The sequence below is a fragment of the Photinus pyralis genome, unplaced genomic scaffold (assembly GCF_008802855.1).
Source record: "Photinus pyralis isolate 1611_PpyrPB1 unplaced genomic scaffold, Ppyr1.3 Ppyr1.4_LG1, whole genome shotgun sequence".
Taxonomy (NCBI): domain Eukaryota; kingdom Metazoa; phylum Arthropoda; class Insecta; order Coleoptera; family Lampyridae; genus Photinus; species Photinus pyralis.
Window position 1 is genome coordinate 29,149,932 of NW_022170249.1, and position 12,469 is coordinate 29,162,400.

The window sequence follows — 12,469 nt, forward strand, 5'->3', positions numbered from 1 at the left end:
ATAGAAAATAATGCCAAGTGTAATTAGGCGATTCTGCCAAATTAGCGGAAGACGTTAGAAGATCTCAAATGTGACACCTTACAGATCAGCAGCGTGCATCGAATTTGATTACGCAAATAATGGGAAAGGTTGCAATAAATAAAATTAATATTTTTAAAACCCAAACGAGTAGGACGAATAATAAAACCCACACTGCAGTTTAATAGTCGAAATTTCCATATACAATCCATCTACGATGTAATAGAAGTTTGCTTATAAATAAAAAATAAATTTTACACTAATTAGCTATAGTCGTCTGTGGAAAATGCTGAAAGAGTAGATGCGAAGGATGCTCTTTCTTGTTATTTTATTATCCCCAATTACAGATACGGCGCACGAATTTTATTTTTAGGTTAGCAGCAGGACAAATAATCAAATCCTGGACGCCGAACAATAACAGCTTATTAGGTAGAATTGTAGAAGTTTGTTTGAGTAGTCCTGGTGGGAAATTTTACTTTAATTAGCCTGTAACTCCCACCGTATATACTGTTACGGAGTTAATTGGGAAAGACGTTTATAATTTGTTATTAAGACGAGTTGCTTATCCATTATTTGGTGACGTAATTTCATTGATCAATGTGCTCGTTTACAGTCTAAATTTTGGTTTCAGATAAATGCTTATCGCTGGACAGACCTACGGGTGGAAGTAAAGGGAAAAAGATGCGAAAACCAAGAACGATATATTCAAGTCTTCAACTTCAGCAACTAAATCGAAGGTTTCAAAGAACACAGTATTTAGCGCTCCCCGAAAGAGCGGAACTAGCAGCAAGTTTAGGACTAACACAAACGCAGGTGAGTTTTGACCGATCCAATGCATCATGGAAGTGTAATTTTTCATCGCTCCTCTCCTGTACTAAAGGAAGCAATTAATAAACGTAACAAAGTGGAATAAGTGCTGAAATTAATTTATGATTATAGAAATTTATCGTATATGCACGGCCGCATCAACGTTTCATTTCAGAAAAGGAAATGTCAGGACTAAAACCTAACATAAGCGCTTCGTCCTCGATTGATTTGGAAACGCTTCTTCTAACTGACATTATGCTATACACCGAGAAAGTTTCTTGTTATTTTATTATACCATTTACGTATACGCATTGCAAAGTTCTTTGCCTTTTTATTGATTTTAAATGAGAACGAGGTTACACTAACGCCATAAATTCGGTTATAATAATTTCAAAAATTTTACGATAAAAATTAACGTCTTCCCAAGGCAATTAAAATCCTCGCCGTGTCCGTGTGATACAATTTTCTTTCGCATCCACCGAATTAATGATTGTATCACAGTAGTCAAAGTAATAACGCCAACCCATCACTCATTTGCTTTAATTTATTTTCCATTATTATTTTATTCTTTTTTATGCGTCTACTTGATGTAAACGTAATCGGCCGGAACAAAATAAGAAGAAACGGACACATAAAATAACCTTCCTTGTATATACGCTTGCTATATAAGCGAAGGTGCAAGTTATTTGCCCCTTTTTTCGTCGCGTATAACGTTTCCTTTCATTACCCCTCCTCCACCCCCTTGGGAATCGTTGCAAGATTTTTACAATCTTTGGGGCACTATAACGGACGGGCGGAGATGCTTAGACAAAATGCTTTACTGATGGTTACAATTCGGATAGATACCTTGTTACCTATTTTAGGTAAACTTTATATACAAAATGAGAATATTTTAAATAACCGCAGACTCTACTTAAGTAGCATAACGAGTATAAATACGAAACGCAAACTTGACTGCTGCAGAACTTAATATTTATTCCAAAATCCATATTAATGTCCACAAAGAACTGCAAGAGAGAAACGTAAAATTACCGTCGTTCATCAGTATCATAAAACAGGCAACCAAAGCTGTACAAAAGTTGTTATTTTTGAGAGTGTAGCCGAAGGAAGTTTCATTAAACCCCTCTAATTACAGTCTGATTTTGAAAAGTTGAGGTTGATTGATATGAATATGTGTGACATAACCAATATTGTCAGTACCATTGAATACTAAGTTTTACATTCAAAATCAACACAAAGCAATTTCCTTTATTATTAAAAAAAAGCAAAAAGGTAACTTATTTCGTAACGCCCACACCCAACCCTACACTTTCCACATTGTGATCTCTAACGAACTTTGTGTATTGTTTTTTGTCCCGATCTAGCGTGGAGGAGTCGGTTTCATTCCCCCGGTAAAAATGGGGCCATCGAGTATCTGAATCGATAATTCGGTTATGCATTTGCTTTTATACATGCGAAGAATTTATGCCTTTTTAATTGCAATAAAACATGTTTCCGATCGGAGTTGTTTTTTTTATTAACACTGTTTTGTCTGCGCAGCAGGCGCTCCTTAAATCTGATATGTCGAAGAAGAAAATTATATGTTACCCCAGAAAATATTATAATAAATTCCGATAATTATCATTATTACATGCTCGGTAAATGTTTTATTATATTTGTTCATAATTTTTTACCTGAGTACCATACAATTTTTCAGTAGTCACATCATGTTGAAGTATTAATCAACCAGGACCCTTCTTATGCATGTGTACAAACATGCATTCATTATTCCATGCATTAATTTTAAATTAATTACTAAGCTGTATGAAATTTTATATTAGAAGATTCTTTGTTGGTTTCATATCTTAATAATCAACAATCTAGTACATCGTATTTATTTCCATCGCATAAACATAGCTACGAGAAATTTATCGACAATGTCTTTAAACGGTCACTTCCGGCAATACCGGAAGTCGATGCTAATTTTCTTATTTTAAATGGAATACTCTACATATTATTTAATTTTTAGATTCTGTGTATTCTAAATATATTTCCTGTTTAATGCCCTATAATCTACATTTAGCCCTTTTGACATATTTTGAGGATAAATAAATACATGGGGTTTCAAAACTTATATCAATAATTGAATTGAAAAATTAGAAACCCCTGTTTGATAACGGCATCTTATAGGTAAAAAAAATAAGGGTATCTTTGAGTAAAATTTTCGGAATATTGTTTATATAATATTTTGTCTACTGCAAAATCCTGTTATGTACGGCCTTAAAATTAGCCGTGGCTGGTCGTATTGCTGGCGAAAAACAAAACAATCCAGCACTAAAGAAATGGCAAAAAAGCCGTAGCCAACTAATATTCTTAAAACCTTACTTATAGCATTTTTATGACGGAGAAAATTTTAATAGCCAATATTTCGAAGACTAAATTTTTCGGAATAACCTACTATACCTACAAAGTTACCAATATTTATTGTACTTCATAAGACATACTTGCAAAATAGGGTTTCCATTAAAAAAAAACTTATTTTTGACGATTTTTTTAAATTCAATTTTTAATGTGAGTTTTTGAACCCCCTGTATTATATACCAGTGTTCAGTTAGCCCCTCCTGCTTTGGAGGAAGTATAAGGCACACGTTAAAAAAAATTCCGGACAAACACACAGTTTAGGCTGTACCTATATGCATTTGATGATATTCAAAATAACAACACAGTTCGCTAAAGCGGAACCTCTTCTAAGACACTAGTACAAATTTCACTGTAAAAATTCATTTTTTGTAAAGAATAAATTAGTTTCGCGGTTAGCTATTAATAGTTACTCGACGTTTCTTTGCTACCTTTATCAAGAGTTTTTTGTTAGATTTCGTAAATGTCAATCAATTGAAACTGTATATCTAAATTTGAAGTGTTCTTAGCTTTTTCTGTTTTTTTTGTGACTGGTCCTCTGTAACCATCAATCAGATCAGATACCGATACATAGGCCATGATTACACCCTTTGATTGTCTTCTTTATTTTATCTAAAGAGTAGCCATTTTGATGCAACATTTTGTTCAAGTTTTTGAAGTGCTTCTTTTTTTGAGCAATCGTCAGTAAGACGAAAAGATCTATTTTCTAAAGATTTTATTACTGCGTTTATTTGGCTTGGATGATGATGTGACGTAGTGCTTCTCTTGAGAAAGGGAGTAAATTATAAACTAATTCCCAGTTACAACTGTAAATTAGTGTAATTCCCAATTACAACTGTAAATTATAAACTCATTCCCAGTTACAACTGTAAATTAGTATTGTTCCCAGTTACAACTGTAATTTACAAAATAATTTCCTATGTGTCCTATCCAGAGCTTCGTCGTTACTCGCAAATAAAATGCCGCGTTTAACTTACATTGGTTCGCCTTGAAGGTTCGACGAAGAATCTCTTTCCATTCCAATTTTTCTTCGTCATTACTCGACATTTCACAAACCTGAAGCAAACCAAACGAAAACCAAGCTTCGGATACGTTTTTGATACACGTAAAGGTATCACGTTTCGTAAGAGCGGTGTTTAAAACCAGCAACACTGTGACCTTTCGACTTTTATCTGCTTGCACACTCGTTCCTTATCCGAAAGCGCTTCATTCTATTGCAGTTTGCATTTTCAGTTTGGTGTTATCATCATAACTGAACCTGCTCCTATTGGCCTTTTAATTCCTGCGCTACAGTATCTAAAAGATCATAGTGTAGTTGTGTTTATGTCATCCAGCTTCTGCGTACTTATTTATTCCACAGCGGATGTCAAGATAGGTAGTAATATACAAGTAGATAATAACGAAGTAAAATGCATAAAAAAAGAATAAACCAGAAGATAAAAGCCATACGACCATTATAACAACGCAAAGTCGAAGAAAGATATGACCTGTATATTCTTTACAAGTTACGTTTGAATCTGTTCTTCAGTAGTTCAGGGAGTACGCACGCAGAAAATTAAGGGTATATAATTTAAGAGAAATTCAATAGTCAATATGGAGAAAAGGGGGTTTCATTGTGAAGTTCTTTTTCACAAAATAACTTCCAACAAGATGGCAAGATGCACCTACTATTGCATAATATTATAAATAACATTTGCCGTAAATGTGATAAGTTGATAACCGTTCCGCAGAATCAGAAATCAGTATGTCTGAAATCAATGTATCACTTTTCAATTATATCCTTTATTTCATTTCTCAGTCTTTCATCTTTGCAACTTAGCAATTCTTTCGAATGTGGTTCAAACTCCATACCGGACAACTGAAGTATGAACTATCAACGTATTAAAATGAATTTTTTCTATTTGGTTAGTTGGTTAGTTTTTCAGTTTTAAACTCTCACCTCTCCTTCCTCCGGAACAAATACAGAAAAGCATGTTTTAGGTAGAATTTGACAAAAGGAAAATAAAACAGTTGATAATTAGAAGGAAATTACATCAAATAAGTATTTGTTAGCATAAATTTATATAGAGGGTTGCATTGTCGTTAACCATTTTGGTAACAAAACGCGCGTCGAAGGCTCGTTAGTAGATCAGGTCGAATGTCAAAGGTTTCCTCTTCCCTATAATTAGTACGACACGGTGTCTAGTGGTGGTATTGAACTAAATGTATATGCGACGTGAATTGGTTAGTTGGGCATTTATTAATTCCATCAAGAAGAACTTATTAAAAAATTGTAGGACAACGACTAGATCGCACTTCGAATTGATTGATTCAATTTACGTAGTGGGGTGTTTCCTCTCGATAAATATGAAATTGAAATAAATGCGTAAAGAGGGACGAACTAAATATATCATACGTCTCCTGGGTATTAATTATTAATTAATTATGGCTTTATACCGTATTATTTGTGTAGGGTGATTGAGAAAGCACGAATTAAAAATAGCTTTGACTTTCATAAATGTATTATTGTAGGGCGAATTTTGAATAAGTATTTTGCTAATTAAATAGTAGGTACCTATTGTTACAGGGTGTGTTTATACATAGACTGGCGATAAACTAATTTACTATTACACTAACTGGGTTTTCATGGATCATAAATTGTGTTCCTAATTGGTATAGGTACGCATATACCTGGCCATCTCTCTGTCAATAAAAATTACACCTTACAATCGGAAACAAACATTGTACGTATTTTAGGTGCATAGTTCGCTGGCCTAATGTAATATTATAAAATGCGATTAATTGAAAAAAAGGTTTCTTCTGTCGAAATGTAATACACTCCTACGGTAACGTGACTGTTATTTCAAGTTTTTAATAAAATACACTGCGTGCAACGATGTTTTTGTTCAGTGGTTTGCTCGTGTTTATACTATTTATAATTATAAGGTACACTCATTTAGAACACGTCGAATGTCGGAACGGAGAGGTTATACGTAACAAAAACTTTCGTTATAGTTAAAAATCAGTACCTTTGAAAGTATAATAATAACGTGCGGGAGAATTCTTGAAATTTTCACCGAAAGGAAGTTTCGATTTATGTTACAGGCACTACACTTTTCATCTGGAACCAGTTGCAGAAGCCAGAATCCCGTATAAATAACATGAATGTTACAATTTTTTGTGGGCGAGAACAACTTGATAAAAATTACGTTAAGCTCCGAACCAAAAAAAAAACTGGTCTAAATCAGCGGCATTTAACTTTCGGGTTTGTAGGAATTGCAAATGAACCGGAGGGCCGCGGTAAGGAACATTTGTATTCGACATTTGTAGTGGCAACCGTGACACTCAATTTGTCAATATAAATTATTACCAACTAATGTCTTTATTTTTGTTTAGGGTCTAATCTTACTCTCGTAGAAGGTAGACGCACTTAGAACATGAATTACTTCCGAAATATGTTTGACTAATTTTAAATGGGGATATTTCAATCGATGTGGGAAAATTGTAAAGTTGGGAACGTGACTAACTAGCGGGCGGACAAACTTATTTAACGTTTTTATACACATCTAATCATTCATTTCAGTCATTTCTGGCTACCTAGCCGCCGATACCGCTAGAATTTTTACATGCAGCGCGTCCCCCCACAAACATTGTCTACGCATAAAATTGATGGTCGAAGTTTTATGGTAAAAACTAGACCTATAAAGTCCTAAGTTAAAATAAAATGCGCATATACGGACACCTGCTGCCATATAAAACCCTGACAACTTATATCTAACTATTAGGTGGCAGGATATGATATGGCTCCTTGTAAAAATTATATTTGAGAAATTTCCTACATTCTGTATGTTTATTGTAAGGGTATAGATTGTTGATTAAACACTAAAGAACGACTCGTGTATACCTATCTCCTGATGTGTTGACAGAATTTGCAACATCCCTCTCGTATGCGACTAACTGAGTAAATTTTGGATTTATGCAAAAAAAAAAATATAAGAATAAAGTCAATCAATTTTTACTATGTAATGTATTAGCCAAAAATCAATAGTATATTAAGATACAAGTGTATAATCAAGTCTTTAAAGCACGCGCAACGAGTTTAAGGGCACGACGCAAAGCGGAGTGCCTTTAACGTTGCAAGTGCTTTAAAGACCAATTATACACGTGTATCTTATAGTATTTTTTATTATACCTGCAGTATAATTTAAAAATAGGAAATACAATGAAGTCATATTGACGTTATACTCGAATACATGTTTAATTAAGTGGGCTGGGTGTTCGAAATTTCACGATTGCCATGGAAATGTCACTTGACGTTTGCTTATAATCATCATCATCTTTGTAAATAAAACGATTTCCGTTGAAAAAGATAATACATCGTCCATTAAATCGCTTGTAAAATCTAAACAAACGTTGGTAGGTGCAAAATCCAAATCCAGTAAAGCCTATTATAAAGAATATGAAAAGTTGTTTCCATGGACGAATAGGAAGTTACTTACGAATACAGTCTTAAATGCATCCATAATGCTGGCATATATGAAGGAAATGTCAAAGGTATTTAAATCTTCTATATTTTGGTGCATTCATTCAAAACTTTAAAACAATGCTGCGATTAAAAAGTGGAACAGATTTGGAAGCATACCCTAAATTACGCGCGTTTGTGAAAGCTTCAACCAAAGGATAGGTACAAGCCAAAGTAATGTTCTGAATTTACAGAAAGCGACCTATACTGTATTCATTTTAAGAAGGTAGCGGTAAAAAACATAGGGAAGATTTGACCTTCAGTGTGATTGGTTAAAACACAAGTCAGTATTACGCTGAAACATAAAACGAGTGGCGAATTTTGCAAGCTGGTAGTTTCTGTTGGCATCTAAACTATTGAAGTGTCATTAAATGTTAATGTCAAAGATTGATTTGTGTTTGCAGTGCTAGATATTTCTACTTTACAATAATTTGGTGCAGTTTTATATTTTTCCTGTGTGTGCTTATCTTCAAACCCAGCGCCATCTACTACCTTCTTATAATGAATGAAGTATAAGAGGATTTTTTATTTCATCCAGATGACAGTTTCAAAAGTCATACTTGAAGTATCGTGACTTAGGGCCGGTTGTTCAATCACGGTTTAAACTGCAGATTAGGTAATCTGTAGTTTAAGATAATCCACAGTTTATCTTTTATTGCGTTGCTCATTTGCAGTTTAGAGAGAGTTTAACTAAACTGCGTTTAATGAAATTTCTATTGGTGGCAACACTGTAATCCGCTCAAATTTTGACGTTTACGCTATTCAAACTTCAAATTTGGTTTGTTTACAAGCGTGTATGTTGTTTTGTTCGTGATTGAAATAGTGTCTGTATTTTTTGTGTAATTAATCATGGCTAGTAACACCGTTTGGAAATGGAGAATGGTGATTTAGTACGGAAGCGACCACGATCTGTACACTTCAATCCAACGATGCGATGCTTCTGCAGCTCGTCAAAAAGTTTCGAGCAACAATAGAGTGTAAAAAAACCGACGTTCTTAATAACCGCATCAAAGACGCTGCATGAGACTGAGGAGTTTAATGCTGCAGGAGATCAAGGAAGGGATGCGAAAACACTCAGAAGCAAAAAAAGGTTTTGAAGAAAAAATTTGCAAATAAAAAGAGATATTTAAATGCTACTGGGGAAGGGCCAGCGAAGAAAATAATAACGACAGATGTAGACGAGCCAATAGAGGAATTGCTTGGAATGAGAGGTTCTTCTTCATCGTCCAAAAACAGCTGCATTAGCTCCAAAAAACCTTCATCATCAGTAATTGGCTTATCAAAATCCGTGTAGTTCATCTTGATTAACAAACCATGAGACCAACAGCCCAAATGACAAGAATAACGTTTTCGCGTTTGTTTGATTATGTAGGTATTTGGGGTTATGTTTGACGGTTTAGGACCGTTAAACGGCCCTCTTTCACCGTTTAGTTAAACCTCTAATCTAAACCGAGTTTAACGTTAAACCGCAGTGGTGCAATGCATTAAACTAAGCTTACAGCTTTAAACGCCAGTTTAAGCTAATCTACAGTTTAAACCATGATTGAACAACCGGGCCTTAGCAACTTTAAAGCACGTGTGTTTTAAAGGCCCTTTTTCGCACGCATTTGAGTGTTTAAAACGGAGATTGTGATTCAGGTATAATAAAAAATATATTATTACATATTATAAATACAGGGTGCCCATTATGTATGGAATATGGAGTACCTCTAATATGTCTCGGTAAATATCGAATGTAAGTATACAAAATTGTTCTATATGAAAGTTGTTTAACATTTTATTTCCCATAATAAGGGAGCATTCAGTTGTTTTTATCTCAGAAAACAAATGAGTAAACGAAACGAAAAACAATTGATTTTTTTTAAATGGGAGTGCACCTTTTCATTAGGCTCATTTAATAGAGATTTTTTTCTCTTTTCGATGATACTAGTACCCTAATACAAGAACATTTTTCAAACAAATTTATTATAATTAGATCAATAACATTACTCTAGATACCCTACATCAAAATAAAACAAATGAACTTGTACGTTTCTTATTAAACTTTGAGGACAAAAGTAAATTAGCAATAAAACGGTAATAAACGTACACATTCATTTGTTTTATCTTGATGTAAGATCTTGACGTAAACATAATAAAGAAATTATTGAACCCCCTAAAAGACCAATAATCATAATTACAATATTTAAATTTAAACTAATTATTATAAAAATTTTTATAATCTAGCTTAATGTTAATGATTTGATGATAATAAGTTTTTTTGAAATATTTTTATGTATTAGGGTACTAACCTGTTACATCATCGGAAAGAGAAAAAAAATCTCTATCAAATGAGCCTAATGAAAAGGTGCACTGCCATTAAAAAAAATTCTGTTGTTTTTCGTTACTCATTTGTTTTCTGAAATAAAAACAACTGAATGCTGCCTTATTATGGGAAATAAAATGTTAAACAACTTTCATATAGAAAAATTCGATATTTACCGAGAGATTATATATTCCATACATAATGGGCTTCCTGTATATAAGATGGCACATAACGTATGTCCGCTTCCAGAGCCCTAAAATGAGACGTTTCAGACACATTTCAGAGTAAACATCCCACATATCTTATACGAAACTATGAATATTGAAACTTAGCAAAATGTCAACCACATAAACGTTTATGGGACATTACATTAGAGAGATTTTTTTAAAATCAGGCATTCTTCCATTAACAATAATATTTCTATTACGCGATTTTGAATTAAGGACATTTCCGTGAAGGATAGATTTGTGGCGGCGCCCCCGACTGTACAATTTCTACCAGTTGTTATATGCCGTACGATAAAGACATACAGGCGAACGGACACATTGCGAAATTTTTTGATAGATACCTAAAGGGTTTAGAGAGGTAAAGTTGAAACTTGCATCAACTACTTATACGCAAAGAAAAATAGGAAGTTTTTGTTAGCTTCACTTTTAGTGCAATATCTGTCTCTTTTAAGGTACGTTTTATATTCTAATGACAGCAGTAAAATCATTTTTTATAATTAATTTGTTTTAAGTCATAAAACCATAGTAACTAACTTTTAAATTACATTTATTAAACCATCATCATTGTAACCAACTTTAATAGTTTTAACATAGATATAGGCAGAAGAGATAGATATTACTAGTGTTCATTATTTTTATTTTATTGAAATGTTCATCTAAACTGCTTCAAACCAACGTATAGGCAACGAGTGACAAACACAGACGGAGGGACATAAAGTCCAAATGACCGCAATAGTCCCTTTATTATTGTCTACGTATTACTGAAAACAGAATTGGAAAATTCGAAACCGTTCGCGAGACATGTACACAGACGAAGGGACGGACAGAAAGTCCAAAATCATGAACGAGCTGTGTCGCTCGTTAATTAGGAAGGTTTTCAAGTAATAACGTCATGTAGGTAAGTTAATTTAACTATTTTAAGCATTAACCTTCAAACGTGAGATTAGATAGCAAAACGCCATTCTGTTAATACGAATTTGACATTATCGTCAGCGATTAGTAATACTTTTAGATAGGTATATCCAAAGACGTAATGGAACTTCAAGTTACCCTTAAACGAATGCACAAAGATCATACGGCATTATCTTTGGTAGGTACTGGGTAGCTATATACCTACGTAAGCATAGAGTAAAGTAATTCATTTTTATTATTTACCTAAGTGCCTATACCATACAACAAAGGATAATTTAGTAAATTCAATCGTTCTACGAACACCATTTGTGTAATAAAACTTATAACTCCGTTATATAAAACTTCATCAGATATCTACAAACCAGTGCTATTTATTAAGAAGTAGACATAAAACAAATAGTGATCTGGCCGGCATAACTAATTTGTATACTATTGCTTTGGCTTCACAGAAAAGAAATCTCTTACTGTTGCCGGCACTATACCAATTGACAATATCAACTTTTTCTTCTGTTGAACAAATCGCACACGAACGAAAATAAAAATACCGACGTAGAGAAACCATTTTTTAATTTCTAATGTGTTTAAAAAAGTTATTTTGGTTGCATAAAATTAGGCGCCCTTCAGAAGATATTATGTCATTTAAAAGTACACACAGGGAAAAATAATACACGTAAATATCCATATGTCTACTTCTTAATAAATAGCACTGTAGATATATTATTACTTTATCTGTATGTGCCACACAAGAGAACAGAAAAGTCACGCAGAATTTCAGGACTACTACCTACTTATAAACATGCTCAAAATAAGAAGTCTGTGCCGAGAGATATATTAACATTTTGGAGGGGTCTACAAGTTAATTTCAATTTTGTTGTTTTAAACAATTTAATAATTGTGTTCGAAATATTATTTATACCAAGAGAAACCATTATAGGTATCAAATTTTTTAGTATCTAGAGTTACTCTGATTTAGAGATAATTCAAGTGCACAATCGAGGCTCAATTTTTCGAATGGAAATTTACGCCACTTACCGGGCTGCAATAATAAATCCACTTTAGTATTCTCTAATATTTAGTATACCTCGGTTTTTCATATGTGCGTATGTTCGTTTTAATTATTTGTGGGAACAATATGCTTTTCCCATTAAATAAAGACATAGGTATTTTGTTTTTAAGCACAATGCGAACGAGAATAAAAATCAGCATTGAATAGTTAAAAATCAAGATATAAATGAGATATCTAAACTTTAGGAACGGCTAACTGACAAACTACAATAAATAATAATTAAAAAATCGTTACAG

The 12,469-nt window shown here is 33.3% G+C and overlaps 1 protein-coding gene across 1 annotated transcript in view; it reads left to right on the top strand.

The window, feature by feature from the left end:
* Positions 1-649: 649 nt before the first annotated feature.
* Positions 650-12,469, top strand: part of LOC116160059 (homeotic protein distal-less) — a gene marked incomplete at its 5' end in the record, with an annotated part of 59,201 nt that continues 47,381 nt past the window's right edge. The window contains 1 exon segment of the mRNA XM_031473189.1: positions 650-831. Within this exon segment, the coding sequence (XP_031329049.1) occupies positions 650-831 (182 nt within the window).